This window comes from Strigops habroptila, chromosome 4 (assembly GCF_004027225.2).
Source record: "Strigops habroptila isolate Jane chromosome 4, bStrHab1.2.pri, whole genome shotgun sequence".
Lineage (NCBI taxonomy): Eukaryota > Metazoa > Chordata > Aves > Psittaciformes > Psittacidae > Strigops > Strigops habroptila.
Window position 1 is genome coordinate 1,298,923 of NC_046358.1, and position 27,675 is coordinate 1,326,597.

Consider the following 27,675-nt stretch of genomic DNA (forward strand, 5'->3'; position numbering starts at 1 on the left):
GCACGGAGCCGACCCGGGGCTCGTGGGGACCCACCTGGCCAAGCCGGGAGCAGCAGCAAAACCCAGCGGGTGCAGGAGGTGGAAGGAGCAGGAGCTCCCTCGAGGGCTCGGATCAGGATGGGGTTGACCTGGTGGACTCCGTGGGTGCCCAGGGGTGCTGCTGGCCCTGGTGGGACATGGAGATGGTGAGGAGGCAGCTTCACATTGAAGAGCTGCTGATGTGCAGGGCCAGGCAAAGCCATCAAGGTGTTATAACAGGGGTGACCTGCAGCAGCCAGTAGACACGGGTGGCCACGAGGCCTCGAGCGGTGGTGGCCACTGCATGTGGGGCCAGGCACCTGCCACCCTCAAACGTCCCCGTAATCACCCTGGGACAGCACACGAGGCTGGTCCCAGCACTAGCATCCCTCGGGATGTACCCAGTGGCGTAGCTCGGACATGCCACGGCTGCCTGACCCTCCTTCCCGCACGGGGCTCCCGGGGACCGAGACCGCACCGGGGCCGGAGGCGGGGAGGGACAACACTGCCGTGACCCTCACCGCAGCCTCGGTGACAGCGGGAGCGCCCCACACGGCACCCACAGCCTGTGCAGGGTCGTTCCGAGCGGCATAGGGTGGATACCCCCGAACCGCTCCGTTATCCCCGCTGCGGGCGGCCAGGACAGGGCGGGAACCGGGCGCGCCACCACCACGGCTGGCCACGCCCACTGCCTGCTGAGGCCACGCCCACCGCGGGGGTCTGGCCTCTCCCCTCATTAGTCTGGCCACGCCACCCAATGGCCTGACCACGCCCCTCAATGGCCTGGCCACGCCCACCACCCGCTCCCCCGGCGCGCCCCCGCAGCGCCCCCCCGCGCCGGCAGGGGGCGCGTCCACGTTTCTCCGGAAAGAGCCGATCGTCGCGGAGGAGGCCGAGGCGAGGCCAGGCCGAGGCGGGGCGCAAGGACGGGCCGATGGCGCAGCACGTCGAGCAGCTGCGGGCGGACGGCGTGGATAAGGAGGTGCTGCGGGAGGGCACGGGGCCGCTGCCCGACTTCCGCGACGGCACCAAGGTCAGAGCCGCGCCGCCGCCTCCGGGCCTGGGGGGGGGTGGAGGGGGAAAGGAGGAGGGAAGGGGGGGGGGGAAATCTGAGCAACGCATGCGCGGCCCCTTCGCGTTGCCATGGTGACGCGCGCGGCCTGCTTCAGGGCTGAGTGTTCCTCCCGCGTCCTTCAGGCCACTTTCCACTACCGGACGCTGCGGTGCGGCGCTGAGGAGGCGGCGCTGGACAGCAGCCGGGAGCAGGGGAAGCCTATGGAGCTGATCGCCGGCAAGAAGTTCAAGCTGCCGGTGTGGGAGGCGGCGCTGCGCACCATGAGGCCGGGCGAGCGCGCCCGCTTCCGCTGCGACGCCAAGGTGGGAGGGGCGGGGGAGGGGGCGTGGCTTTGGGACAGGGGCGGGGCTTGGCTGGAGCGGACACCCAATAGGGGCGTGGTTTGGTTGGTGTGGGCGGGGCTTGTGTTGCTGGGGGCGTGGCCAGCGGTGCGCCCACACGTGGCGGAGCCGCCCCCGGGGACCCGGGTTCGAGGCCCGGGAGGGTCCCGGTTTCCCACACCCCCCCCCCCCCACACCCCCCGCCCCGCCATTCCCGGTGTATTCCCGGCCCAGCGCCACCTCTCTCCTCCTGCCCCACAGCACGTGGTGCTCTACCCAATGGTGTCCAAGAGCCTGCGGAACATTGCGGCAGGGAAGGACCCGCTGGAAGGGCAGCGGCACTGCTGCAGCATGGCGCAGCTGCACGATCACTACTCCCTGGGGTACCCCGACCTCGACGAGCTCCAGAAGAACCCTCAGCCCCTCATCTTCGACATCGAACTGCTCAAGGTGAGGCACCCGCTTGTGGGGGGCCACCGGCAGCGCTGCCCTGGGTGGAGGCTGCGGGCAGGAGGGTGCTGGGGCGCTGCACTGCCTGGAGGAAGGCTCTGCCCTCCCTCATGCCGCGGTGCTGGCAGGTGGAGCCACCCGGCTCCTACCAGCAGGACCCGTGGGCCATGACGGATGAGGAGAAGCTGCAGGCTGTACCCCAGATCCACAAAGAAGGCAACGAGCTGTACCGGCAGGGCAAGGTGCAGGAAGCGGCTGCCAAATACTACGATGCCATCGCCTGTCTCAAGAACCTACAGATGAAGGTGGGTGTCCCACATCCCTCCTTGAGCACAGGGCTTGGGAGCTTCCCCTCATGCTGCCTCCTCTATCTCATCCCCCAGGAGCAGCCCGGCTCTCCAGATTGGATCGAGCTGGACCAGAAGATCACACCCCTGCTGTTAAATTACTGCCAGTGCAAGCTGCAGTGCGAGGAGTACTACGAGGTGCTGGATCACTGCTCTTCCATTCTCAACAAGTATGAGGGTAAGGAGCCATGGGCGAGGGGTGAACCAGGGTGTCCCCCTTCCCCGTGCTCCATCACCCCAACACCTCTCTCCTCACAGACAACGTCAAGGCGTACTTCAAGCGGGCGAAGGCCCACGCGGCGGTGTGGAACGTGGCAGAGGCACAGGCTGACTTTGCCAAAGTGCTGGCCCTCGACCCCTCGCTGCGCCCCGTCGTCTCCAAGCAGCTCAAGAGCCTGGAAGCTCGCCTGCGGGAGAAGGACGCCGAGGACAAGATCCGCTTCAAAGGCATCTTCTCGCAGTAGAGCCCGCGCCGCAGAGCCCACAGGTTCTTTTAGATATTCCACATGTGGAATGTTCATTGATGTTTATTAATGTTTAATACAAATCTTACTTATTTGAAGTCAGTCGGAGGGGCCCGGGAGCTCACCCGTGTCCCAGCAGTGCACTTAGGGGCAGTATTAAGCAGCATAAAGCGATGGCAGCACACAATGGAAGTGCAAATCTGGACTGTGCTCATCACCACGCCAGGAATGCCATGTGGGGTGACACAAACTCAAGCCAGCTGCTCTCTGCTGCGTTATTTTATCCTTTCTTTGATGGTTTTATACTTTACGAGCTGTTTATGGCTGTGGTGCCAAGCCTCAGCCCCAGCTCTCCCCTCTTTGTGCCTGTACATCCTGTGTTGTCACTTCCCAAGGCTGCTGCTATCATCCCAAGCCGGTGTTTCCTCTCTACTGGATCACCGTGTCAGCGTCGTAAATATTTTATATAGAATAAGTGCTTGTTACTGCTATCTATATATAACTCTGGTTGTGCTGTGCCAAAATGAAGTAAAACTATAGTCACAGGTTCTTGGTCACTTAGGAAAATTGCTGTTAGAGGTAAAAGGGGTAAAACAAAGCTGCAGGTCAGGGGGGAGGCAGCCTGGCAAGCTCTTGCCCTGGGGCCTTGCAGCATCACTGCAAAGCTGAGCCCTTACTTGCTGTGTAAGTGCTCCACATCATGGATGTATAATAGGTGCAGAAGCAAGACAGCTCAGTGTAAAAGCAGCTCTAACACCCACAGAGGCTGCGTTGGTGTGTGCCCCTCAAGCTGCAGGAGCTCCAAGCTGAGCCTGTGCTGCTGCAGCACCCCAAACCCCACAGCCCTCACCCCATGCCCAGCCCAAAGGTGGCAGCAGGGTGGCTGAGCTGCCCCGGCCATGCTCTGCTGAAGCCAGCACCTTCCTCTTCCTGTCCCCATAATTCCCCCATCGCTGCTCTGACACCCCAACCATCCTCTTGTGCAAGGGGTTTAATCACTTGTGACCTACAGCTTGTGGTGACCTACAGCTCCTACCCAGAGACACCCCAGGCTGAGACACCCCAGGCTGAGACACCCCAGGCTGCCTTTTCCCTACCATGACATGTCCTAAATTGCTCATGACCCAACTGCTGTGCCCCAGGACCTGTGTGACACCGTGTCCCCTGGTCAGAGGCTGGGGGGTGGAAGCCCTGGTGTTGTCTGTGGCTGGGGGGTACAGAGCAGACGTGTGGGCTCTGGTGCCTCATCTTTACATCGCTTTATTTCACACCAAAACGGAAGAGAACAGAGGAAGCACTTCCGAATCCTGGCCCTTCCCCTTCCCGGCCCCGCGGCACCCAACGGAAATAAATAAGAGGGAAGCAGGGAAGTGCCACTTGCCTTGGGGCCCCTCACTGCTGCCCAGGGACAGATGCCCCTGGGGGGCCATACTCCGGCTCCCTGGGGGACAAACCCCACCGGGCACTGCCCAGCAGCAGCTCTGCAGCCCCACAGGACCAGGGGGACGGGGCAGGAGGGGGGAGCTGGGGTGGCTCAGTCCCGAGGGGATCACTGCAGCCCTCGGAGCACCACCTCCCAGGACCCCTCGGTCCATGGGACCCAGTGCCCTCATCTCCTTCCCATGGGCTCGGTGCCCATCGCAGGCTCTGGCCCCGGTTGCTCCTGGCTGGGAAGCGAAGCGTGGTGCTGGAGGAGGGACAGTGGTTGTGCCACCCTCACTCCTCATCCTCCAGCTTGAGGCTGACGCTGCGGGGCTTGGCCCTGGGCAGCCCTGGGGCTGCTGCTGAAGGTCCTGCCCCGTCCCACTCGGCCTGGCTGGAGCCCCGCGACCGCAGGAGCTGGTTCTGCTTGCGGAGGACGTCGACGGGCGCCAGGCACCCATAGGTGCCTTTGCCCAGCGTGGGCCGCGAGGGGCCCTTGGGCAAGTGGGCCTGGGCTGCTGCCTCGAGCTGGGCAAGGTGGGCTGCGTAGCCCTCGGACACGAACTGCGGGACACACAGACATGGCACGCTCCCTCCATGGGTCAGCAATTGGCCCCTACAGCTCTAACCCGGCCCCAGCCCCACCACTGTACCTGGCACTGGTTGTTGAACTTCTTGATGGCCCGTCCCACGATGTAGATGTTCGTTGGCGGGAGCCCCAGGGAGCTGTAGACGGAGATGTCCTTGGTGGAGCCGTAGCCAGCGATGATGTTGATCTCTGCCTGCCCATGGAGGACAGGAGCGTTAGGGCAAGGACCAACCCTTCCCACAGGGACAGCCACCCCCAGGGGGACTGGGACACCCTCATTCTATGGGATAGATGCAACATCCACAAGCTGGGACCTCCCCTCTGTGCCTGGGAGATGGCACCAGCTCCATCATGGTTGAGCTCCGAGCATCCCCACGCTGCCCCCTGAGACAGCCCACGCTGCCCCACCACCAGCACCAGCCCCGTGTCCCCTCGGCAGGAGTGTCCCTGTGCCCACCTCGGTGCGCAGGCTCTGGAGGAAGGCGGTTTTCTGGCGCAGGGGGTCGTGGGTGAGCCCGTCGCAGAAGGACACGGAGCCGTAGGGGAAGTTGTGCTGGGAGAGCCAGGCCACCACGCGGTGCTTCTGCATGTCGGGGCGCCCCGTCACGTAGATGATCATGTAGCCCAAGTCCTGCCAGTGCCTGGGAGGGGACACACGCTGCTGCCAGGAGTCCATGCAGGGACAGTCCCAGTCCTGCTGTTGGGAAGCCACTGAGCATCTCCCCGCACAGCACCCATGGGTGCTACCTCCAAAACCTTCCTCCTCCCAGGGGGTTAAGCAAGGCAGAGCTGCAGGGTACCACAGCAGGCTTCAGGACCATAACCAGGAGAGGACTTTTTGCCCACAGGAAGGCACCAGTGCAGAGGTGCTGGGCAAGGCGGTGGTGGGAGATGCCCCAGCTCCTCCCTGGGACATCAGCCTGCTCTGATGCCTCCACTACCCCAATTTTCTTGTCACCACGCCGTGAAAGGAGGGGAGAACATCCCCTTTACATGAAGGGCACCTACCGTACGACGTCGACAGCCCCTGCCCGCACTTTGGGGTCATTGCCCATGATGGAGACGCTGGCGGCGAAGGAGCCATCGATGCTGAACACGATGGACTCGGTGCCAGGGGCCACCACGGTCAGGTACGCCTCGGCGAAGCTGTGATCCCCCCTGGGATGGGACAGTGGCAAGGGCTCAGCACCAGCTCTGCCCACAGGGCTGGAGGAGGACCCGAGGTGGCCCCGCACACCCGCTGCTCACCTCACCACCATGCGCACGGGGTAGATGCCGATGGCCAGAGCTCTGTCTGGAGGGATGGTGAAGGTCAGGCGCCCGCTGCCGCTCGTCACCTCGGTGCCATAGTACATCCACTTCCCCGACAGCGGCTGCGTCATGACGTAGATGTCCACCTGGGAGAGGGAAAAAGGGCTGAGCAGGGTCTGAACCTCCCAATCCTGCTGCATCCCCAACCTACACGTCCTTACAACCCTCTCCCACCGCCCTACAGAGGGTCCTGGTCACAGCATCCCTTCCCCTGCTGCGAGTGACACCGGGCCCATGTCCTTTCCCGTGGTGGCACCCATGAGCCCAGCGGTACCTTCTCCCCGGTCAGTGTCACCACGTCCAGGGGGCCGTACATGAAGCGCCCGGTGAGGACCTGGGCTTTGCCCTCGCACACGATCACGTCGCAGACCCGGTGGTTGGCCGTCACGTTCTGCAGGGACACGGGGACCAGCAGCTCACAGCGGAGCCACGGATGGCACCTGAGGTGGCCCAAGGGCCCCACTGGGCTGTGGGACCACCCCAGCATCCTCCTGGCACAAACCCTCCCAGCAGCATCACCCCACAACCAGGGTCCACCCAGGGGTGACCGGAGGAAGGGTCAGGATCCCGATGGCCATGGGACACATACCCGGATCTTCATCTGGGTGCGCCGGCGCTGCCACTTCTCCCGGGGGATGGCAGGGCTGTAGGTGGAGCCCTCCTCATTCTCTGCTGGCTGCGACTCCTCCTTCTCCATCACCTGCCCAGCAGCACGGTCCCAGCTCAGCTCCACCAGCCCCACGGCGCTGTGCTGCCCACCCCGCCGTGCCCACCATACCTGGCGCAGGATGAAGGCCACCACGTCGGAGGATTCCCAGTAGCTGGCATGGAAGAGGTGGGGCAGGGTGATGGTGGGGAAGGCAGTCAGGGCTTCGGGGCAGTACAGCAAGTAGTCGATGCGCTTCCGGCCCCACCAGCGCTCCAGGACTGTGGGGAGAGCTGGAATGAATCCCTTCTCGGACCTTATCCCGCCTCGTGCATCCCAAAGTGCTGGTGTGGGATGGGATGGGCAGGGATGGTGCTTACCCTTGACAAGTTCACTGGTGCTAGCAGGATCGGGGGGCTCTACAGGCTCACTGCTCTTCCAGAAGCCCCCGAAGCTGCTGGTGGGGGTAGGAGGGGTGGCCATGTCCACCTTGGGCAGGAAGAGGGCAGAGTGCATCTGCAGGGTATCCGCTGTGGGGAGAGATGGGTGAGGACACCCTGACCCCCTGGGGACACCCATCACCATGGGACCCCCCTCCAGCAGAGCCCCAAAGGGGTGGGCAGGGCTTGTGGATCACTTTGCTCCCACCCAGCCAGGCTCCTGCTGTGCTGGGGGTGCTCTGGGTACCCCAGCACAGCACTGGAGCCCATAACACACCGCGGGGTGCCCAGGACCAGCCCGGTGAGGGGGTGCTCACCCAGCAGGGACGAGGTGCCATCACCCAGGGGGTACTTCTGGTAGCGGGGCACGCTGAGCGGTGGGACAGCGTGGAAGGCCTTGGCCAAGAGGGGCTCCAGGCGGGAGGCGCAGGGGTCGGCCGCGTGGAAGAGGTTGTAGATCTGCTCACAGGCAGGACGCAGCTGAGCCACTGGTGACGAGAAGGGGGGGATTGGGGCTGCCCAACCTGCATGGTGAGGAGCCCAACTGGGGCAGGGCATGAGGGCTGGTGGGGATGGGGCAGCACAGCTCAATGCCCAGGAGGGAGAAAGCAACACCCAGCGACAGGAAAGGCAAACCCAGGACACCAGTGACAGGCTGGGGCTGGCACAGATGATGGGGCACACACCAACACTGACAAACATAAGGGGCTCAAACCCAAGCAGGGCTCTTTGGGGACACCACAGGGGGGTTCAGGCTTGCAGGGAGCACGACTTAAGCTCCATGGGGAGGGTTGGGGGCAGGCACCACGGCTGGCGGGGGTCCTCACCATCCAGAGCAGGCATGACGGTCTTGCGTAGCGCGAGCACCAGCCCCAGCGGGGAGCCAAAGAGGAAGAAGCCGGATACCTTAAAGTCGAGGCGGGTGCTGGCACCCTCTGCCCCATCCAGTGCCACGGTGCTGCTCCGCGATGCCTCCGGCTCCAGCGCGGCCTCGCTGGCCTGCAGGCTGGGACAGCAGAGCCAGTGGGCATGGGGAGGGATGGGGAGGGATAACATGGTCCCACTCCCACCAGCCCAGGGGCAAAGCTGTGCCTGGCACAGCCCCGTTAGCCCGGAGGAGCTGCTGGAAGAAGGGGAGCTCCAGAAGGCCCCCCCTGGGGCAGGCTGTCCCCGTGCAAAGCTCCATCCCAGGCTGGAGCAGATGGGAAATTCACCCTTTCCCAAAAGCACAACGTTAGTGGGGAGATCAGCAGCATTCCCATGAGGAGCTGCTGACCATCCCCTTGCTCTCACCTGCACGAGGAGCTGTGACAGTGGCTCTCTCCCTGCTCCCTGCAGAGCGACTGTGGCCCTGGCTCGGGGTCTGATCCTGCTGCTCCATCTGCTCCATCAGCCAGCGGGTCCCGGCCGCCGCACAGCTCCGGGGAGATGGGCTCCATGCTCTGCAGGGGGAAACGGAGTGAGCACCAGCCCTGCTTGGCCACTACCAGCACCCAGAGGTGCGGATCCCCTCCCGAGCCACGGCAGGGTGCTGGTACTCACCAAGCTGCCGCGGCGGCTGCTGCTGCGGCTGCCCCCAGAGCCCACCCGGGTCTGGCAGAGCGCGTCGAAGCCCAGGATGCCCCCCACACAGTCCCCCAGCAGCACTACCTGCAGGCAGCACGCACCCGTGTCAAGGGGGACGAAGGACAGAGCCCCCAAAGCCCTCCACAGAGGGGAAAAGAGGGTCCTGGTGGAGCCAAGCCCCAGCTTTCCCCCCCACATCCCTCTGACCTGGCCGCAGAAGCCGGCTCCCTCCCTGGAGCGCAGGAAGGTGCCGTAGGCCTGGTTGGCACGAGCAATGACGGTGGCCAAGGCGTGCAGGTAGCCCCCCGAGGAGGTGGCCAGCAGTGGGAGGGCTGCCAGAGGGATGTGGTCCTGGCTGCTGTACAGCCTGTCCGTGTCGTGGCTGTAGGGGCTCAACCTGAGAGGGACAAAGGGAAGGATGAACAGGGCGGCCCCGATGGCCCTGTCACACCACATGGTGTTTGCTCGCCCTCAGGCTGCTGCGCCAGGAGTTATCCTCACCCCATTGCTTGTTCTGGGTGCCACTCAGAGAGAATGGATCACAGAATCATGGAATGGGTTGGGATGAAGGGAGCTTAAAGCTCCTCCAGCTTCAACCCCCTGCCACGGGCAGGGACACCTTCCACTAGAGCAGGTTGCTCCAAGCCCCTGTGTCCAACCTGGCCTTGAACACTGCCAGGGATGGGGCAGCCACAGCTTCTTTGGGCACCCTGTGCCAGCGCCTCAGCACCCTTACAGGGAAGAGCTTCTGCCTCAGAGCTCATCTCAGTCTCCCCTCTGGCAGGTTAAAGCCATTCCCCCTTGTCCTGTCCCTACAGGCCCTTGTCCAAAGCCCCTCTCCAGGTTTCCTGGAGCCCCTTTAGGCACTGGAGCTGCTCTAAGGTCTCCCCTTCAGGAGCCTTCTCTTCTCCAGGCTGCCCCAGCCCAGCTCTCTCAGCCTGGCTCCAGAGCAGAGCTGCTCCAGCCCTCGCAGCAGCTCCGGGGCCTCCTCTGGCCTCGCTCCAGCAGCTCCACGTCCCTCTTGTGCTGTTGCCCCAGAGCTGGATCAGGACTGCAGGGGGGGTCTCCCCAGAGCGCAGCAGAGGGGCAGGATCCCCTCCCTGACCTGCTGCTCACGCTCTGGGGGTGCAGCCCAGCACACGGGGGGGTTCTGGGCTCAAGCGCACACTGAAGCCGGGTCATGGGGAGCTTCTCCTCACCCAACACCCCAAGTCCTTCTCCTCAGGCTGCTCCATCCAGCCTCCCCCAGCCTGTGTTTGCGCTGGGGATGCCCTGACCCAGGGACAGGACCTTGCCCTCGGCCTTGTTGAACTTCACAAGGTTTGCATGGTCCCACCTTTTCAGATCCAGGTCCCTTTGGATCCCATCCCTTCCCTCCAGCGTGCCAACCACACCACCCAGCTTGGTATCCCTGGCTGAGGGTGCTATTGGTCCCACTCTCTAGGGCCACCACTTCCCCAGTCCCCTTCCACGTCTCGGGGGCGGTTTTCCATGTGGCCCCAGCACACACCCATACCTGGAGACGAGGGCATAGGCAGCAGCACAGATGGGGGGACAGGGCACCAGGCGCAGCGCCACGTGTCCCAGCGCCTCGGGGAAGTGGACGCGGGTGACAGCATCGAAGGTGGCCGCCAAGGTCTGCACGTCCGCCTGCTTGGAGCCCGGCTCTCCCGAGCCCTGGTCCAGGATGTTCCCGCTGTGCAGGATGAGGAAGAGGACGTGGATCTGGCACACCGGCGCCGTGCCGTCCGACGAGCTGCCCTGCGGGGAGGAGAGCGCTGCTGTGGCCCCCGTAGCCAGGAGCATGGCCTGAGGGCTGGCATGAGCAGGACACGCACCTCGGAGAAGCTGGATGTCCCCAAACCTTCTCCATCCACCTTGGCAGTGCTGGGGCCTTCCCCTGTGAGGACACAGCTCTGGTGAGCTCTCCTGGGGGGGCTCCAGCTGTGGTCACCCCGCTCTGGTGAGCCCAACTGGGGTGTCCAAGCAGGGGTCAGCCCCCTCCCAGGGCACTCACACCAGGGTTTGGGGCTGGAGCCCCCCAACAGCACTCACCCAGCGCCTCATCCAGCTCCACCGGCCGCTCCAGCGTGTCCAAGAAGTCATTGGAGCTCCACTTGGTCATCTCCTTGGCAAAGACCTCGTCGCTGTCAGACAGGTCCTCTGTGGTGGCAGGAGGGGGAACATGGGTATGGGGAGCACCCCTGTCCCTGCTCCCCAACCCCGACAGCCCCCTGCCAGGCACATCCAGCCCACCCTGAGCTGGTGTCACCGAAACACCGATCCCAACTGTACCGTGGGCATCGAAGAACTCCTCCTCGGAGCTGTTCTCGGAGTCACGGGCGATGTTCTGCATCCGCCACTCGGACAGGCTCTGAGGAGACACCCCCCCTGCCACCAGCGTGGGGTCAGCACCCAGAGCCCCCCACAGCAACACCCCGCTCCTGCCCCACAGCTCCCTCTTGTTCCTCCACTCAGACACGCCCCCCAAGGAGAGCCAGAGCCACTCCTGAGTGAGCCAGAGCCACCCCTGGGTCACCCAGAGACACCCCAGGAGAGCCGGAGCTATCCAAAGACCCCCCCAAATAGAGCCAGAGCCAACCCTGGGTCACCCAGAGCCACACCAAGAGAGCCAGAGCTACTTGGAGACCCCCCCCCAAATAGAGCCAGAGCCAGCCCTGGGTCACCCAGAGCCCCACCAGGAGAGCCAGGGCCACCGCTGGGTCACCCAGAGCCCCCCAAGTAGAGCAGAGCTACCCCTGGGTCACCCAGAGCCCCACCAGGAGAGCCAGGGCCAGCCGTGGGTCACCCAGAGATCCCCACAGAAGACCCAGGCCAGGGCAAAGAAGGTCCCCCACCACCTCCTATGGCCAACAGCAGCAAATAGGGTTGGGATTTGGGATCCTCATCCCACCCATGCAAGACCCGGTCTCTCACCTCCATGCTGGGAAGAGTAGGAAGACCGGGAAGAGGTGGACCACTGCTTGGTGAAGGTATCATCAGGGGAGACATCGGCCTCCTGCTGCGCCTCGGCCCCTTCCTGCCCGCTGGCACGGTGCGGCTCCATCCGCCCCTCGGCGCTGGGCCCGGCCATGGGGGGTTCCTCGGCCCCACTGCACTTGCCCATCTTCTGTGCCAGCATCTGAGCGGTCTCGTCCTCCAGCTGGCGGATGTCCTCCATCGTCAGGTCCGTCCACTCGTCCTGCCAGCACCAGGCCTGGCGGTGGGCACGGAGCATCACCTTCCGCAGCCCTGCGTGGGCATGGAGGGGAGTGAGCCCGAGGGCAGCACTGGGGGCAGCGCTGGTGTTCCCAAAGTGAGGACACGGAGCTGCTGGAGCGAGGCCAGGGGAGGCCACGAGGATGCTCAGGGGCTGGAGCAGCTCCTGTATGGAGCCAGGCTGAGAACATTGGGGCTGTTCAGCTGGGGAAGAGAAGCTGCGTGGAGACCTCAGAGCACCTTCCAGTGTCTGAAGGGGGTACAAGGGTGCTGGAGAGGGACCTTCATCAGGGACTGGAGCGATGGGACAAGGGGTGATGGGTTCAAACTGCAACAGGGAGGAATCAGGTTGGAGATAAGGCAGAAGCTGTTCCCTGTGAGGGTGCTGAGGCGCTGGCACAGGGTGCCCAGAGAAGCTGTGGCTGCCCCATCCCTGGCAGTGTTCAAGGCCAGGTTGGACACAGGGGCTTGGAGCAACCTGCTCTAGTGGAAGGTGTCCCTGCCCGTGGCAGGGGGTTGGAACTGGAGGAGCTTTAAGCTCCCTTCATCCCAACCCATTCCATGATTCTATGGCCCTGGGGCTGCCCAAAGCACCCCCCAGCAGTACCAAGAGCAGTTGAGGGCTCCCAATGCTCTGAACTCACCCACATCATGGATGAACTGCTCGATTTTGGACTGCATCCCCCAGTAGCGAAACTCCACCTTGCAGAGCTTGTAGGCGCACATCAGGGGCCCGGTGCTGGGGGACTCCAGCCAGTCATCCCCCAGCGGGCCCCGGCCTGTCTTGGTCGAGTGGTAGAGCTTGGGGTCCTCCTCGGGCTTGTATTCCCCAGGGGAGATGGGGTCACGCACGATGTCGATGGTGTCTGTGGGGAGAAGAGTGTTTGTCACCCTGTGAGAGGATGCTCGGGCACAAAACCATGGAGTAATGTGCCCAAATCAGAGGGAAACACATCACATTATTCCCACAATCCATGCACCCAACACAGCTGGTAATACACACACTCTATCCTGCAGCTATAACAGCAAAAGCACCCTTGGGAGTCCCACAGCTGCCCCCCTAGACCTGAAGGTCCCCCAATAATGGGGTATGGAGCAAAACCACCTGAGCCCCCATCAAGCTGCGGGTACAATAGCAACATCCCCCAGCTATTTTTTTGGGGAGATTACCCCAAAACTGAGGGAGGGCACCCAGGAGAACATGAACCAACACCTCTTTGGGGGGGACATTCAGGCTCAACCCTGCCCAAAGTCTCCTGCAGTTTGGCTGCTCCAATATGGGGGGGTCCCAGGACCTTCCCATGGAGCTGTCCCCAGCCCATCCCCATCACCCTGCAGTTACGTGCCCCCGAGGTGCCCGCTGGCCTCTTCCTCCAGCTTGGGCTGGAAAAAGGAGGAAAAAGGACTTTTAAGACTGAGAAAGCAATGAAGTGTTACAGGGGAGATGCTCTGAAGTGAGGCTTTTCCCCATGGTGAAACACAAAACGCCACAACCCCTCCAAACCTGCCCAACCTGCACCACGGGGTGGGAAAGCACCATGAGGTGGTGTCCAAAGTGAGTGGCAAGAGAAGCCGAGGGGACACCCCTCAGCGCAAAGGGCAAAGCACCTTCTGCAGCCACACCAAGGAAACCAGAGGTGCCCCAAGCCCATAAACCCAACGCCCAGCGCTGGGATGCTGGCCCATGGCTTGGCCCCGGTGGCAAAGTGAATATGAGCCTTTAAATCAGAGCCTGCCGGGCTGGCTGAGCAGCTCGGGTGGCAGCACGCTGCGGTTGGAGCCAGCCAGGACCTGCCAGCTCCACGCAGGTCCTGGCAGCGCCACTCATGTGACAACCAGCAGGTCTGTTTGCTTCTAGGCTGCAAGAAGCTTGGCAAGGAGGCTGTTAGCCCTGCGGTTCACCCCGACCCGTGGTACCCTGCTGCCCTTTGAAACGCGAGATGGGCTTTAAATCTGCCCGTGCTATGGGTGAGAGGCAGAGCTGGCAAAGCAAATCCCGGTGGGATGTGTGCTGGGGACGGTGCCACCTCCGTGCAGCTCCCCATGGGAGGCAGGAGCCACCTGAGACACAACATGCCCTGTGGGAAGGCCATAGATGGCACGAAGGGAGGAAAACCAGGCAGGACGCCCAGCACGGGGCTCTATCCCCTTATCCCTGGTGGTGGTAGGGCTGGAATTGGTCGTCCCCAGCCCCAAGCACCGGCATCCCGGCCGGACATCCCCGGTGCTGCAGGAGCCAATGAGAGAAATAGGTCAGATGAATCATTTCCTCCAAGTGCCTATTTTAGGGCTCCATTTTAAGAGCAGCGCGTCATGCTCTGCGCTCCAGTGCCTGAACCGACCACATCCACAGCACCAGCAGAGGCAGGACACAGCACCCGCAGCCAAAGCTGCCAGGAGGAATCCCACCCCGGGCTCCCGGCTCTGCCCGTCGGTCCCCAATGGAAGCACTGGAAGGGTCTAGACCTGGAGAAGGATCTGGAGCAGAGCCCTGCGGAGCAGGGAAAGCAGGACGGGGCTTGGGGAAATGGGGACAGGCTTTTCCAGCTCCCCTGCTCCCTATGGAGCCTGCTGTGGGTTCCCAGCGAGGGGTTGGGAAGTAAAACGGTGCCAGAGTGAGTGGGACAGGGGGTGGGACACAGAGGAGCAGGCTCACATGAGGCAATGAGGGCTGCAAACAGATAGATTGGTATGGGAAGAAGGCAGAGGACAATATGCCCCCCAAAAAACACCTTTAATGTGGACTCTAGTTTAGCAGCACTGCCAAAGGATTGGGGAGGGAGCCTGGGACAAGGAGGTTGGGGCACAGGCACCTTTTCCTGCCAGGGTCCCCCCATAACCATCCCCAAAGCACAAGATCCAGCAGGAAGAGCAAAGCGGAACGCGGCGCAGACACCAAACCCCGCAGCCAGCAGGGAAACCGGGTCCCTCGGGCACCTCAGCTCATCCCAGGAGCACCGTGTGGGAACGCCGCAGGCATCGTGTCCTGCCCAGCACCCCGAGCCAGCCATACGCACCCAAAATCCTCTGCCTCTTCTCAGCAGCGCTCAGGTTGAAGATGTTGGTCTGCTGGCCCGCGTCCGGCCGGTAGTACGTCTCGATCTCGATGGAGAACTTCTCCACGAAGGGACATGTGTACCTGGGGGACACGTGGGGACAGGGCTGAGCCCAGCGGCACACGGTCAGCCCCATAGCCCACCCCACATCCCCCGCCTTGGGTCCTACCTGGTGCGGGTGTAGGGATAGGCATTCCAGGACTCCTCCTCCACCTGCAGTGCAGCCTTAGGGAGCAGCGCCCGGAACCAGCTGGGGATGTGGGAGCCCACATGGTAAACCTTGTGCGTGTACTGGCCGCTGCCGCCGGGGCCGTCGCTGTAGGGCCGGTTGGCCAAGATCTCCACGCCGCTGCCCTCGCCGCTCGACTCCTCCCGGCTCTTCTTCTGTGGGGAGAGCAGTGGGGTGAGCAGGGATCCCCCCTACCCTGAGACCCGCACAGCCTCGAGGCCTTGGCACCTCACCTGGGTCCCTGCACCCTCCGTCCCCACCGGTCCCCATACGCTTTACACACCCCAGCCCCACACCGACACCAGGCGCCCCTGCTTGGCTCAGTGGCCCCAAAGCCACCTGAACTGACACCCCTGCAGCCTGCCAGGCCCTTGGGGTCAGCCTCAGGCCCCTCATGGTTCGTGCTCAGCCCCACAGACCCCCATGTTGAGTCCCATAGCCCTCTACACCCTTCAGGCTCCATGCTGAGCCCCATAACCCTCTGCACCTCCCAAGCTCCATGCTCAGCCTCACAACCCTCTGCACCCTCCAGGCTCAGCCTTACAGCCCCTTGCACCCCACAGCCCCCCAGGCTGAGCCCCACAGCCCCCTGCACTCCCCAAGCTCCATTCTCAGCCCCACAGCCCCCTGCATTCCTCAGCTCCCCATGCTCAGCCCCACAGCCCCCTGCACCCCCCAAGCTCTAGTCTCAGCCCTACAGCCCCCTGCACCCCACAGCCCCCCAGGCTGAGCCCCACAGCCCCTTGCACCCCCCAAGCTCCATGCTCAGTCCCACAGCCTCCTACCCCCCCCATGCTCAGCCTCATAGCTCTCTGCACCCCCCATGCTCAGCCCCACAGCCCCCTGTACCCCCTCAGGCTCAGCACCTCAGCCCCCTATAACCCCCAGGCTCCACGCTCAGCCCCAGAGCTCCCTACACCCCTCAGCTCCTCCTGCTCAGCCCCTCAAGGCTCAGCCCCACAGCCCCCCCGCGCCCCTCAGTCCCACCTGGATCATGTAGAGCTGGGCCACTTGGTACTCATCCAAGCTCATGGGCAGCACGATGTGGTACTCCTTGATGAGCATGGCGGCGGGGGGCAGCGCCTGCAGGGGCGGCGGGCGGCCCGGCTCCGCTCAGCCCGGCTCCGCTCCCGGCTCAGCCCGGCCAGGCTCGGCCCGGCCCGGCCCGGCCCGCTCGGCGCCCGCTGCGACGCTCCCGGGCCCGCCCCGCTCCCATGGCAACGCGCCCCCCGCCCGCTCGGCTCCGCCCGCCCCCCTTCGGCACCACTCGCCACTTTTCGGCTACGCCCGCCCCCCCTCTTCGGCTCCCTTCGCCCTCCTTCGGCTCCCCTCGTCACCCCTTCGGCTCCCTTCGCCCTCCTTCGGCTCCCCTCGTCACCCCTTCGGCTCCCCTCGCCCCCCTTCGGCTCCCTTCGCACTCCTTCGGCTCCCCTCGTCCCCCCTTCGGCTTCCTTCGCCCCCCTTCGGCTCCCCTCGTCCCCCCTTCGGCTCCCTTCGTCCCCCCTTCGGCTCCCTGCGCCCTCCTTCGGCTCCTTCCGCCGCCCCCCGCCGAACCTGCGCGGCTCCGAACCGGCCCCCCGGCTCGTGACATCACAGCCCGTTCCCACGGAGACGGCTGTGACGTAGAGAGCGGGGGGGGCCGTGACGTCAGAGGCGGGGAGGCCGGATCTGCCCCCCCCCCAGTCCACTTCCCCGGTCCCGATCCTGCGGGCAGGGACCGGGACAAACGGGGCTTTGCTTAGAAACAGCCCTTTATTTAAGGGTTAAAACCGGGTTTTGCTCATTCCTGCACTGCTCAGACCTGCCACGGCACCGGGACACCCCCCCCCCGCGCTGAGCCCTGTCCCGGCGGCACCAGCCAGGGCACCAACACCCCCTTATCCGTGTGTGTCCCTCCCCCGTCATCCCGCCTTCCCGCACACCCCCCCGCCCGCGGAGCCACAACCGGAGGCAGAGCCCCAACCACGTCCTTTATTTATAAAAACACGCATTTATAAAGAGCGGAGAGCGCGGGGGGGGGCCGCGGGCAGCACGGCGGCTCCCCCCCCCCGCCCCCAGCGGGGCAGGGACACCGGGGCTCCCGTCGGGGAGTCCCGGGGGGCAGCAGCCGTTACGTGCGGGCGTTTCGCTCTGTCTCTGCCAGGCATTCCCGGACCAGCGCCCGGGCGTGGATGATGCCTGCGGGGAGAAGCAGAGGGACACCCCGCATCAGCCCCCGCGCGGGGCGGGGAGAGCGCAGGACCGGCAGCGGTGGGGAAGGGGGAACCGTGTCCCCGTCCCGGTCGTACCGCGCTTCAGCCGCTCCATGGCGCTCTTGCTGCCGGCGTAGGTGGGCCGGATCTCCTTCCCCATCTCCTCGATGACGGAGAGCAGGTCGGTGTAGGTGCTCTGCGAGCCCTGAGCCCCGGGGGGCTTCATCGCCTGCGGCGAGGGGTGGGACACGCAGCGGAGGGGTGAGGAGCGGCCCCGGTGCCCCCCGGTCACACCGCTCCCGGTCCCGGCCCCGCCACCCCCGGCCTCACCTGCACGTAGCCCATGGACGGCGGCCCGAAGTCATTGAAGAGGGGCCGGAAAGGGGCGGCGGCGCCGGGGACGGATCCGGAGGGCGACGGGACACTCGTGGCTACGAGAAACGGAGAGTTACCGGCTGCCCCCGCCCTGCCCTTCCCGTCCTCTCCCCCGCGGTCACGGCGGGGCGCGCTCACCGGCGGGTGGTGCCCCGGGCCCCGGCGGGGCGGGGCTGGCGCTGGCGGCTCCGGGGGTAGCTGGGGCGGGAGCGATGGGCTTGTAGGACATCCCCGACGGCCGCCCGCCGCTCCCGGCGCCCTGGAGCGCGGCGGGGGTCGGTGAGCGGCCCCCGCGCTCGCCCCGCCGGTTGCGCCGCCTGTGCCCGCCGCTCCTCAGCTCAGTTCGGCCCGGCCCGGCTCGGTGCCCGCCCGCCCGCTCGGCACCCGAGCCCCGGGGGAAGCGGAGCGCGGCGGCCCCGGTACCGGCTGCGCAGGCCCCGCCGCGGCCCGGCCTGGCCTGACCCGGCCTCCGCCGGCACCGCCGCTCGCCCTGATGACGCGAGCGTGCGTGCGACGCCGCGCTGACGTCAGCGCGCCGCTTTGCCCGCCCCCCCTCGGGTCACCGTGGAGACGCGCGGCGTCAGCCCCGCCCCTTGCGCGGGGCCGTTTGGGTTGAAAAGACCCAGAAATGGTTAAATCGAGCCCGTGACCCGGCACTAACCGTGTCACTGAGCGCCTCGGCCGCACCGTGTGTGAGCACCCCCAGGGCCGGTGGCTCCAGCCCTGCCCTGGGCAGCCTGTTCCAATGCCTGAGCACCCTCTGGGGAAGGAATTGTTCCTCAGCTCCATCTAAACCTGCCCTGGGGCAGCTTGAGGCCGTTTCCGCTTGTCCCATCCCTTGTTCCTTGGGAGCAGAGCCCAGCCCCCTCCTGGCTCCATCCTCCTGTCAGGCAGTTGCAGAGAGCGAGAAGGTCCCCCCTGAGCCTTCTCTTCTCCAGACTGAACCCCCCCAGGTCCCTCAGCCGTTCCTCATCACACTTGTGCTCCAGGCCCTGCACCAGCTCCGGGGCCCTTCTCTGGCCCCGCTCCAGCCCCTCAATGTCTCTCTTGGGGTGAGGGGCCCAGAACTGACCCAGGATTCGAGGGGCAGCCCCACCAGTGCCCAGCACAGGGGGACAATCCCTGCCCTGGCCCTGCTGCCACCCTGGGGCTGGGACAGGCCCCAGGCTGCTGGTGGCCTCTTGGCTGCCTGGGCACAAGCTGCTCCTGTTCGGCTCCATCAGGTCCTTTTCCATGAGCAGCTTCCCAAGCCTGGAGCATTCCATGGGGCTGCTGTGGCCCAAGTGCAGGACCCAGCACTGAGCCCTGTTGAATCCATGGATCCAGCCTGGCCACATCCCTCTGCAGAGCCTCCAGCAGATCAACTCCCACCCAACCTGGTGTCACCTGCAAAGGGACTGGTCAAGGTGGCCCTTGCTCCCCTCATCCCGATCATCAGTGAAGATCTCAAACAACACTGACCCCAGTCCCAAGCCCTGAGGGCCACCACTAGTGACACCAACTAGATGTGACATCTTTGTGTCATCCCCCTCCATGAGCCACCACCTCATTGCTCCAGCAGGGTGGTGGGAACGGAGCTGGGGGGAGGATTCACTGCTGCAACCCCCAGTACTGGCCCCACTGGGCCCTGTGTTGCCCCCCCGGATAGCACCCACCCCACCAGGACAACCGGTGACCCACGACTTCTGTTTAAACTCAACATAAAGGCAAAGCAACGTCCATAGAGGTCGTTTTCTTTCATTTCAAAAGGGCAAATTTCACCCCAAAGTGCTCCCAGGGCAGGATCCTGCTGCCACGGGCCGCTCCCCGTCACACGGTGGAACTGGAATGCTTTATTCCCGGCTTCTTCCCTCAAGGGTGTCCTGGTTTTAGCCCCGAGGACGATCCACACCAGTCCGGGAAGCAGCGGGATGCCTGATCCCGGGCACATCTGGGGTAGGTAATGGGGGACAGGCAGCGGGATACACCCGAAATCACAGCGTGTGGGGACAGGATTGAACATGGGGGTCAGGGGGAGGCTGGAGGGATGAGCCGGGAGGGCTGGGGCATGTTTGACTGTTGGGATGAGCTCGAGGTGGGAATGGGGACACTGGGGGGTGCAGGAAAGAGCAGAACCGAGAGCGAGAGTAGCCAAAGCCCAGCCTGGTGGCATCATCGGTGCCCCACACCACGGTGGGACCTCGGCACGAAGCCGAGGGTGAGGCTGAGCACCGTCAGTGAGGGCTTTGCCCCAGGCTTGGGCGCCGGCACCGGCACAGCCCCAGCCAGCACCGGGCATCTCCATGGCCCGCTCCTCTTCATAAGGCACGGTGGGGTCCCGTGTTGGCACACGCCGCCCTCAGCGCGACATCATCCGCACAAACTCTGCCGGCAGGAGAATACATCCGGAGCATCCCGAATATCCCTGAGGATGCTCCCGGTCCCCTCTTCCCAGTCCCCCCTGTCCTACCTTCGAAGTCCACCAGCCCATCCCCATTGAGATCCACGTCCTTGAGGATCTCGTCCACCTCACGGTAGTTGAGCTGCTGCCCCAGCAGCTTGCGCATGGCCTCCCGCAGCTCTGCCATGCTGATCTGCCCGTCGCCGTTGGTGTCGAACTGCGGGCGAGCATCCATGGGTGACAGCCACCCTCGGGGTGCCACCGCATCCCCCCATCCCCATCCCCGCACCTCACGGAAGGCATCACGCAGCTCCTTGATCCCGATCATATCCGCCGTCTCCGCCAGCATCTTGGGGCCCATCAGCTCCACGAAGTCATCAAAATCCACTTTTCCTCCAGCTGCAACGGGAACAGGGTGACCAGGGTGGGGGGGAACAGGGCGATGGGGGGCAGGCAGGGTGATGGGGGTCCCCCTCAATCCCCACCACGTACTGATCTGCTGGGACAGCTCGATGAGCTCCATCTCAGTGGGCATGTAGCCCATGGTCCGCATGCACTCGCCCAGGTCCTTGTAGCTGATGTAGCCATCGTGATCCTTGTCGAACTCCCGGAAAGCCTGCTTCAGCTCTGGGAACACCACGGAATGTCACCCCACAGCACCCCACAGCGCAGACCCCCAGCCCTGGGGGGCGGGCAGCGCCTCACCTTCGATCTCTTCAGGCCGCAGCTCTCGGTCCTGGGATAGAGAGAAAGTGGGAAGAGCCAATGTAAGGGTCCTTCTCCCATTGCCCCCCCCGGTGGCTCCAGCCCCGGCCCCGCCGTGCCGGCTCACGTGCGTACCCGCTGGGTGACGGCGATGCTCTGCCGCAGGAAGATGCAGGCCGGCCCCACCAGCCCCTGCAGCACCGAGTAGCTCTGCAACGGGGGAGATTGCGCCGCCTCCGACACCTCCTCGGGGTCCCCGGCACCGGGAGTTGTGGGGTCGGAGCGTGGCTTCCCGTCCTGTGGTCACAACAGGGGGTCAACAGCGAGGGAGGGGACTCCCCACCGTCCTCCTGCTCCCACTGCACGCCCAGGGGTGGCCGTACCTTGGGGAGCCTCCGCTCGGGGGTCTTGGTGCAGTTGCCCATGGCCGGGGGCTGCGCCCGCGCCGCAGGGCATGCCCGGCCCCGGGGGGAGCGGCTGGCGCGGGGATGGGGGGGGGGAGCGGGAAGGGCTGTGCCGGGATTGGAGGTTTTTATGGAATATCTGGGGATATGCAGGGCAGGCGGGGGGGGGGCGCCGCGCCCGCGCACACGCATAATCCCCCGGATTATGCCCCGCTCGGCCGCCCTGCTCCAGATGTGGGGAGCCGCCCAGCTGTTCCCGGCCCCCCACCCTCCACAAGGGCTCCCGGTCCTCCTCGCCGGTTACCTGCCCGGAAGCGGGGGGCAGCGGAGACCCCGGCTCCCCGGTGGCCCGACGACGTTCCATAAAGAAACTCGCACCGCCATGGCTCGGCCGCCCCAAGGTGCTGCCGCGGCTCTGCCGCCCGCCGAACCGTGGGGCCGAGTGGAGCCGGCGGCAGCCCCGAGTGCTGTGGGAGCGGTTGTGGGGCGTGGGGCTGCCGGTGCCCCGCTGTGTCGGCCCACGGAAGAGGAAGAACATGCCACCAGCCGCCCCGTCCCGCTGCTCACCGCCAGTCCCCAGCTCCTTCTCCCACCCTCGGAGCTTGGCAGGGGGGAAACCGGATCCCCGGGGCCCTGCACTCGCCCCGGCCCCGCTCCCTCGCCGGGACGAGGCCACGGCCAGCGGGGTGGTGGCGGGGGGGGGAACACGGGCACAGACAGCGCTGCAGCAGGGGCAGAGCGGGACCTGCCGCGCTGGGGGTATCGAGGGGCGCGGAAGGCAGGACCCCGGCGTGGGGGGGGTCCCGGGAGGTGCTGGGGTGGGGATCAGCACCGGGCGCTCCGGGGGGGAACCGGGGGGGGTCGGGCGGGAGCCTCCAGTTACAGCCCGAAACCCGACCCGCGCCCGCGGCACGTGGCGGCGCGGGGCCAGCATGGCCACGCCCCCTTCAGTAAGCCACGCCCCTTCCATAAGCCGCGTCCCCTCCTCGTCCATGTAACCGCGCCCCCTACGTGAGGCCACGCCTCATTCGTAAGCCACGCCCCCTAGAGGAAGCCACGCCTCCACCTCCGTCCTTATCCATGTAACCCCGCCCAAGGAGCTGTATGGTCACGCCCCCTCAGTGAGGCCACGCCTCCTTCAGCAAGCCACGCCCCCTTCACGTCTATGTAACTGCGCCCAGACAGCGGTATGACCACGCCCCCTCCGTGTGGCCACGCCCCCTCGTGTAGCCACGCCCCCTCCCTCCATCTCTCCTCCCCAGTGTCACCGCTGAGCCGAGCCGCAGCGTCGCGGGGTGGTGACGTCACTGCGCCGTGCCGCTGCAGGGGCGGCTGAAGGTGACGGCGGTGCCGGTGCCGGTGCCGGTGCCGGGTCCCGGTCCCGCCATGGCCGCCCGGCAGCTGCTGGCGCTGCGCCGCCTGCCCGCGGCCCGTGCGCGCCTCTCGGTGAGAGCCCGGCGGCCGCTGCCGCCGCCGGGGCTGACGCCGGTGTCACCGGTGCTGTTACCGGTGTTGTAACCGGTGTTACCGGGTGTGTGTGTGTCTCCCCGCAGACCGCGCCCAAGAAGACGCAGTTCGGGTCGCTGAAGGATGAGGACCGCATCTTCACCAACCTCTACGGGCGGCACGACTGGAGGTGAGGACGGGGGTCGGGGCGGTGGTGGTTGGGTGCCGGGGGGGGTGGTCCCAGTGCTGGCCCCGGTGCCACCGGCCGTGCCGCTCCCGCAGGCTGCAGGGCGCGCTGCGCCGCGGAGACTGGTACAAGACGAAGGAGATCCTGCTCAAGGGAGTGGATTGGATCCTCGGCGAAATCAAGACGTCGGGGCTGCGCGGCCGCGGCGGCGCCGGATTCCCCACCGGCCTCAAATGGAGCTTCATGAACAAGCCCCCCGATGGCAGGTGAGGCCGGGACCGGCGGCGCCGGGACCCTCCCCCTGTGCAGGGCACGGCGCTGACGGTGCCCACCGCCTGCTCCAGACCCAAGTACCTGGTGGTGAACGCGGACGAAGGGGAACCGGGCACGTGCAAGGACCGGGAGATCATGCGCCACGATCCCCACAAGCTGCTGGAGGGCTGCCTGGTGGCGGGCCGGGCCATGGGCGCCCGCGCTGCCTACATCTACATCCGCGGCGAGTTCTACAACGAGGCCTCCAACCTGCAGGTGAGGGCTGGGGGCGCTGGGGGGACACCCCATGGGCGATGAGGGGGAGCTCCCGGACCCACACGCGTCCCCTCTCTGCTGTAGGTGGCCATCAGGGAGGCCTATGAAGCCGGGCTGCTTGGGGGGGACGCCTGTGGGTCAGGGTACGCCTTCGATATCTTCGTGGTGAGGGGCGCCGGAGCCTACATCTGCGGGGAGGAGACGGCGCTGATCGAGTCCATCGAGGGCAAGCAGGGCAAGCCACGGCTGAAGCCGCCCTTCCCTGCTGACGTGGGTATGGCAACGGTTGTTCATAGAATGGTTTGGGTTGGAAAAGACCTTAAGCTCATCCAGTTCCAACCCCCTGCCACAGGCAGGGACACCTTCCACTAGAGCAGGTTGCTCCAAGCCCCTGTGTCCAACCTGGCCTTGAACACTGCCAGGGATGGGGCATTCTATGGGCAGAACCGGTTGTCCCGGTGCCGCCATCGTGCTGGAATTGCTCTGACTTCCTCCAGGTGTCTTCGGCTGCCCCACCACGGTGGCCAACGTGGAGACGGTGGCCGTGTCCCCCACCATCTGCCGCCGCGGCGGTGCCTGGTTCGCCAGCTTCGGCCGAGAGCGCAACTCGGGGACGAAGCTCTTCAACATCTCAGGTCACGTCAACAACCCCTGCACCGTGGAGGAGGAGATGTCGGTGCCTCTGAAGGAGCTCATCGAGAAGCACGCCGGTAGGTGACACAGGACACACCGTCACCACACGGGTACCGGGCCTGGTTTGGCCTCTCTGACCCCCTGTTTTGGCAGGGGGTGTCCGTGGGGGCTGGGACAACCTGCTGGCCGTCATCCCGGGGGGCTCCTCCACGCCGCTGCTCCCCAAGTCGGTGTGTGAGACCGTGCTGATGGATTTCGACGCCCTGGTGCAGGCGCAGAGCGGGCTGGGCACGGCTGCCGTCATCGTTATGGATAAATCAGTAAGGGATGAGCCCCCTCTTTGTCCCCACCCCGTGTCACAGCAGCCCCCTCACCCTCCTCTTCCTCCCCAGACCGACGTTGTCAAAGCCATCGCTCGCCTCATTGAGTTCTACAAGCACGAGAGCTGCGGGCAGTGCACGCCGTGCCGGGAGGGTGAGCCACGGGGCAGGAGGGGAGGGTCACGGAGCCGTGGGGCAGGGTGTGGGTCACCCCACGGGCCCCTCACGTGCTCCCCATCCCCGCAGGCGTGGACTGGATGAACAAGGTGATGGCTCGCTTCGTGCAGGGCAACGCGCAGGTGGCCGAGATCGACGCGCTCTGGGAGATCAGCAAACAGATCGAGGGCCACACCATCTGCGCCCTGGGCGACGGCGCGGCCTGGCCCGTGCAGGTGGGGGGACTTGGGGGGCAGATGTGGGGCTGAGGGGGCCGGGAGCCGTTTCCCCACCCCATTAACTCATCTCTGCTCTGCACAGGGCCTCATCCGTCACTTCCGACCCGAGCTGGAGGAGAGGATGCGGCGCTATGGGGAGGCCAAAGCCCGAGCGGCATCAGCGTAAGGTGGGGGTCCTGCTGATCCCTGCCCTAGATGGGGGTCCTGGGGGGCATCAGGGGCTTCCACAGCAGCTTGTGGGGCTCTGCTGAGGGCTCCTCAATAAACGCTGCTGCGCTCATGGGGCCTCTCTCTGCTTGAAGACAGCAGCAGGAGCTGGTTGTGGGTATAAAATGTGGGAAGGGAGCAATGGGGGGCTCTGGGTCCTGCCTCCCGGGAGCAGGAAATCCCTCAGGGATCCCTAGGGATCAGGGGATCACCCCCATGGCTCCTCTATGGGACAGTGCATGGGGCAGCACCAAGTAACCATGGTGGGGTATGGCCACAGAACCCCTGCAGGGCCACCACCGCTCCTGCCTGTACTAGTGCCGAGGGCACAGCTCTGTCCCCCCCGTGGTGCTGGCACTGACCCCCGTGGCACAAGCGGTTCCAAACATGGCTTTTTACTGAGTCACAGTGTTCAATGACGGGCAGCAGCACCCATGGGTGGGGGGTCAGCACCATGTCCCTGCCGCAGCCCCATCCCCATGGACCAGAGAACCGCACAACCGAGGTCCGGGGACCCCCAAAGCCCTCCCCGTGCCCTGCGGCGTCAGGCGGAGCGGAGCCGGGCCGGCGCCACGGTCTTCCTGCGGTAGCGCTCGGGTGCCAGGAGCTCGAGGGTCAGCTCGGTGATGATGGCCGTGAGCCCCCAGACCTTGTGGGGGCCGTTGAGGAACACGGGCAGGGTGTAGCCGTAGCGGCCGGCGGTGCGGAAGTGTGTGTAGCCCTGGTTCTCCTCCCGCAGGAGGTGAGCCAGGGGCAGGGTGAAGATCTCCGCTACCTGCGGCACAGGCGGTGGCCGGTGGTGGCACTGGGCACCAGGGCAGGGGGTGCTGCTCACCGGCACGGGGCCACGGCCGGTGCGGGGTCACCAACCTCGTCCGGGTTGGGCGTCAGCGTCAGGTTCTCCAGGGGGCCCAGGTTGGCCACGATGGGGGCCACCAGCAGCCCGTGCTGCAGGGGGGGTCAGCGAGGGATGGGGGGTGACCCCCCTGTCCCCAAAGTGCCATCCGTGACACCCCATCCCCAAAGTGCTACTTGTGACCCCCCTGTCCCCATAGTGCCATTGGTGATCCCCCCCCATCCCCATAGTGCCATCTGTGACCCCCTTTCCCCAAAGTGCCACCCATGGCCCCCTGTACCCCACGTGGACACCCATCATGTGTCCATCACCCAACCTGCAGCTAGCGCCCCATGTCCCTGTCACCCTGTATCTGTGTCACCCTCTGCTGCAAGGTCTGTTAGCGAGGGCTGGGGGTGACAGGTCCCCCATCCCCACAGTGTCACCCGTGACCCCTGCATCCCACAGGGACACCCATCACGTGTCTGTCACCCAACACCCCGCTGCCTGCAGCCAGTGCCCTGTGTCCCTGTTACCCATGTCCCTGTGTCCATGTAACCTTATGTCCGTATCACTCGTGTCCTACCCCATATCCCTGTCACCCCATGCCCCTGTCACCCACATCCTTGCCACCCCATGTCCATGTCACTCATGTGCCCCCCCATATCCCTGCCACCCCCTTTCCCTGTCACCCTGTGTCCAGATCACCCATGTCCAACCCCGTGTCCCTGCCACCCCGTGTCCCACCGCATATTCCTGGTATCCCCACATCCCTGTGTCCCTGCCACCCTGCCCTTACGCCCTTGTCCCTTCTGTCCCCAGCCGCCCCGTCTCCCCCGCTCCATGTCCTTGTCCGCTCTCCCTGTTCCCGCCCCGCCGGTGCCCGGTGCCCGGTACCCGGTCGGGCAGCGCCTGCAGCTGCCCCCAGACGCTCGGCTCTCCCAGCGCCAGCCCCAGCTCCTCCCGCGTCTCCCGCAGCGCCGTGGCCACCGCGTCGCCGTCCGCCGGGTCCCGCCGCCCCCCGGGGAAGCTGCAAGAGCCAAGGGGGGGCCCGCTCAGCGCCGGTTCGCGGTGCCCGGAGCCCGCAGCCCGGGGCCGGTACCTGACATCGCCGCTGTGGCGCCCGCCCAGGCGGCGGGAGCGCAGCGTGAACAGCAGCGCGGGGCGGCCCCGCACCGAGCACAGCGGCACCAGCACCGCGGCCGCCGCCGCCGCCGCCGCCCCGCGCCCCGCCGCCGCCGCCGCCAGCCGCGCCCGGCACCGCCGCTCGCTGCCGCTGCTCAGCAGCGCCCCGGGGTCCCCCGGGCCCGGCTCCGCCATGGCGCCGGCACCGAGCGGCGGAGGGCGGGGAGGACGTCCGGGACCGGCCCCTTCCCACCCCTCCGGTACCGCCTCCCCGCGGCTGGCCCCGGCACCCCGCAGCGCTGCGGGGCTGTCCTGGTGTGCAACGGACCCTAACGGGCGTGAAACAGCCCATAACGGGTGTGTAACACCCTATAACGGGAGTGAAACAGCCCCTAACGGGTGTGAAACAGCCCCTAAAGGGCGTGAAACGGCCCCTAACGAGCGTGTAACAATCCCTAACAGGCATGAAACAGCTCGTAACGGGGGTGTAACACCCCCTAACGGGCGGGTAACGGCCCCCAACGGGTGTGCAACCTAATTACCAGGCGTGCAACGGCCCCTAATGGGCATGGGACAATCCCTAACGGGTCCACAACAGCCCTCAACGGGTGTACAACACCCCCTAACGGGCGTGTAACCCCATTACCGGGCATGCAACAACCCCTAACAGGCGTGTAACAGCCCCTAACGGGTGTTCAACAGCCCCTAATGGGTGTGTAATAGACCCTAATGGGTCGGCAACAGCCCCTAAGGGGTGTGTAACAGCCCTCAATGAGCGTGCAACACCCCCT

The 27,675-nt window shown here is 65.6% G+C and overlaps 6 protein-coding genes across 9 annotated transcripts; 2 read left to right on the forward strand and 4 right to left on the reverse strand.

The window, feature by feature from the left end:
* Positions 1-844: 844 nt before the first annotated feature.
* AIP (aryl hydrocarbon receptor interacting protein) lies at positions 845-3,222 on the forward strand. The gene is made up of 6 exons (XM_030483684.1): positions 845-1,051; positions 1,216-1,395; positions 1,675-1,863; positions 1,992-2,168; positions 2,247-2,388; positions 2,469-3,222. Exons 1-6 carry the CDS (start codon positions 953-955, stop codon positions 2,672-2,674), a joined length of 993 nt encoding a protein of 330 aa, XP_030339544.1. The 5' UTR covers positions 845-952; the 3' UTR covers positions 2,675-3,222.
* Positions 3,223-3,914: 692 nt separating this feature from the next.
* PITPNM1 (phosphatidylinositol transfer protein membrane associated 1) lies at positions 3,915-16,762 on the reverse strand. Of its 3 annotated transcripts, XM_030483570.1 has the most exons (24): positions 16,707-16,762; positions 16,140-16,235; positions 15,093-15,307; positions 14,885-15,006; positions 12,512-12,733; positions 11,586-11,900; positions 10,944-11,039; positions 10,704-10,811; positions 10,487-10,548; positions 10,165-10,409; positions 8,856-9,045; positions 8,625-8,732; positions 8,376-8,524; positions 7,910-8,088; positions 7,400-7,570; positions 7,023-7,172; positions 6,775-6,923; positions 6,586-6,696; positions 6,271-6,387; positions 5,934-6,082; positions 5,694-5,843; positions 5,143-5,326; positions 4,750-4,878; positions 3,915-4,660 (listed from the first exon to the last, which is right to left on the reverse strand). In XM_030483570.1, exons 2-24 carry the CDS (start codon positions 16,215-16,217, stop codon positions 4,391-4,393), a joined length of 3,669 nt encoding a protein of 1,222 aa, XP_030339430.1. In that variant the 5' UTR covers positions 16,218-16,235; positions 16,707-16,762; the 3' UTR covers positions 3,915-4,390. The 3 variants fall into 3 exon arrangements, 2 of the variants coding, with proteins under 2 accessions (XP_030339430.1, XP_030339429.1); XR_004389901.1 differs by lacking the exon at positions 16,707-16,762 and having other exon boundaries at positions 5,143-5,379; positions 16,140-16,376; XM_030483569.1 differs by lacking the exon at positions 16,707-16,762 and having other exon boundaries at positions 16,140-16,376.
* A 346-nt stretch (positions 16,763-17,108) lies between these two features.
* Positions 17,109-18,285, reverse strand: CDK2AP2 (cyclin dependent kinase 2 associated protein 2). The gene is made up of 4 exons (XM_030483730.1): positions 17,858-18,285; positions 17,675-17,775; positions 17,441-17,573; positions 17,109-17,330 (listed from the first exon to the last, which is right to left on the reverse strand). Exons 1-4 carry the CDS (start codon positions 17,946-17,948, stop codon positions 17,263-17,265), a joined length of 393 nt encoding a protein of 130 aa, XP_030339590.1. The 5' UTR covers positions 17,949-18,285; the 3' UTR covers positions 17,109-17,262.
* Positions 18,286-19,440: 1,155 nt separating this feature from the next.
* CABP2 (calcium binding protein 2) lies at positions 19,441-21,596 on the reverse strand. 2 transcript variants are annotated; one of them, XM_030483705.1, is made up of 7 exons: positions 21,513-21,596; positions 20,940-21,101; positions 20,805-20,835; positions 20,592-20,726; positions 20,389-20,498; positions 20,169-20,316; positions 19,441-20,083 (listed from the first exon to the last, which is right to left on the reverse strand). In XM_030483705.1, exons 1-7 carry the CDS (start codon positions 21,570-21,572, stop codon positions 20,058-20,060), a joined length of 672 nt encoding a protein of 223 aa, XP_030339565.1. In that variant the 5' UTR covers positions 21,573-21,596; the 3' UTR covers positions 19,441-20,057. The 2 variants fall into 2 exon arrangements, with proteins under 2 accessions (XP_030339565.1, XP_030339566.1); XM_030483706.1 differs by lacking the exon at positions 21,513-21,596 and adding an exon at positions 21,188-21,256.
* An 873-nt stretch (positions 21,597-22,469) lies between these two features.
* NDUFV1 (NADH:ubiquinone oxidoreductase core subunit V1) lies at positions 22,470-24,997 on the forward strand. The gene is made up of 10 exons (XM_030483654.1): positions 22,470-22,654; positions 22,762-22,844; positions 22,937-23,107; positions 23,186-23,369; positions 23,454-23,643; positions 23,867-24,079; positions 24,156-24,322; positions 24,395-24,476; positions 24,569-24,714; positions 24,800-24,997. The coding sequence occupies exons 1-10, from the start codon at positions 22,595-22,597 to the stop codon at positions 24,881-24,883; spliced, it is 1,380 nt and encodes a 459-aa protein (XP_030339514.1). The 5' UTR covers positions 22,470-22,594; the 3' UTR covers positions 24,884-24,997.
* Positions 24,998-25,303: 306 nt separating this feature from the next.
* On the reverse strand, positions 25,304-27,133 carry NUDT8 (nudix hydrolase 8). Its single transcript, XM_030483707.2, has 4 exons — positions 26,862-27,133; positions 26,657-26,789; positions 25,795-25,872; positions 25,304-25,699 (listed from the first exon to the last, which is right to left on the reverse strand). The coding sequence occupies exons 1-4, from the start codon at positions 27,077-27,079 to the stop codon at positions 25,469-25,471; spliced, it is 660 nt and encodes a 219-aa protein (XP_030339567.1). The 5' UTR covers positions 27,080-27,133; the 3' UTR covers positions 25,304-25,468.
* Between the last annotated feature and the right edge of the window lie 542 nt (positions 27,134-27,675).

Excerpts from the sequence above, each read along its gene's own strand:
- AIP (XM_030483684.1), top strand. The coding sequence starts at position 953 with ATGGCGCAGCACGTCGAGCAGCTGCGGGCGGACGGCGTGGATAAGGAG. Across the intron at positions 1,052-1,215 it reads ACTTCCGCGACGGCACCAAG|GCCACTTTCCACTACCGGAC; the intron begins GTCAGAGCCGCG and ends CGCGTCCTTCAG. Across the intron at positions 2,169-2,246 it reads TCAAGAACCTACAGATGAAG|GAGCAGCCCGGCTCTCCAGA; the intron begins GTGGGTGTCCCA and ends CTCATCCCCCAG.
- PITPNM1 (XM_030483570.1), bottom strand. The coding sequence starts at position 16,217 with ATGCTCATCAAGGAGTACCACATCGTGCTGCCCATGAGCTTGGATGAG. Across the intron at positions 12,734-14,884 it reads GAAGAGGCAGAGGATTTTGG|ACACCATCGACATCGTGCGT; the intron begins GTGCGTATGGCT and ends TTCTCCCCACAG. Across the intron at positions 8,089-8,375 it reads TGTCACAGCTCCTCGTGCAG|CCTGCAGGCCAGCGAGGCCG; the intron begins GTGAGAGCAAGG and ends CTGCTGTCCCAG.
- CDK2AP2 (XM_030483730.1), bottom strand. The coding sequence starts at position 17,948 with ATGTCCTACAAGCCCATCGCTCCCGCCCCAGCTACCCCCGGAGCCGCC. Across the intron at positions 17,776-17,857 it reads GCCCGGGGCACCACCCGCCG|CCACGAGTGTCCCGTCGCCC; the intron begins GTGAGCGCGCCC and ends CGTTTCTCGTAG. Across the intron at positions 17,574-17,674 it reads CGTCCATGGGCTACGTGCAG|GCGATGAAGCCCCCCGGGGC; the intron begins GTGAGGCCGGGG and ends CCCTCGCCGCAG.
- CABP2 (XM_030483705.1), bottom strand. The coding sequence starts at position 21,572 with ATGGAACGTCGTCGGGCCACCGGGGAGCCGGGGTCTCCGCTGCCCCCC. Across the intron at positions 20,836-20,939 it reads GCATCGCCGTCACCCAGCGG|GACCGAGAGCTGCGGCCTGA; the intron begins GTACGCACGTGA and ends TCTCTATCCCAG. Across the intron at positions 20,084-20,168 it reads TGGGCTGGTGGACTTCGAAG|AGTTTGTGCGGATGATGTCG; the intron begins GTAGGACAGGGG and ends TCCTGCCGGCAG.
- NDUFV1 (XM_030483654.1), top strand. The coding sequence starts at position 22,595 with ATGGCCGCCCGGCAGCTGCTGGCGCTGCGCCGCCTGCCCGCGGCCCGT. Across the intron at positions 22,655-22,761 it reads CGGCCCGTGCGCGCCTCTCG|ACCGCGCCCAAGAAGACGCA; the intron begins GTGAGAGCCCGG and ends GTCTCCCCGCAG. Across the intron at positions 23,644-23,866 it reads GCCCTTCCCTGCTGACGTGG|GTGTCTTCGGCTGCCCCACC; the intron begins GTATGGCAACGG and ends GACTTCCTCCAG.
- NUDT8 (XM_030483707.2), bottom strand. The coding sequence starts at position 27,079 with ATGGCGGAGCCGGGCCCGGGGGACCCCGGGGCGCTGCTGAGCAGCGGC. Across the intron at positions 26,790-26,861 it reads CGCCACAGCGGCGATGTCAG|CTTCCCCGGGGGGCGGCGGG; the intron begins GTACCGGCCCCG and ends TGGCTCTTGCAG. Across the intron at positions 25,700-25,794 it reads TGACGCCCAACCCGGACGAG|GTAGCGGAGATCTTCACCCT; the intron begins GTTGGTGACCCC and ends CCTGTGCCGCAG.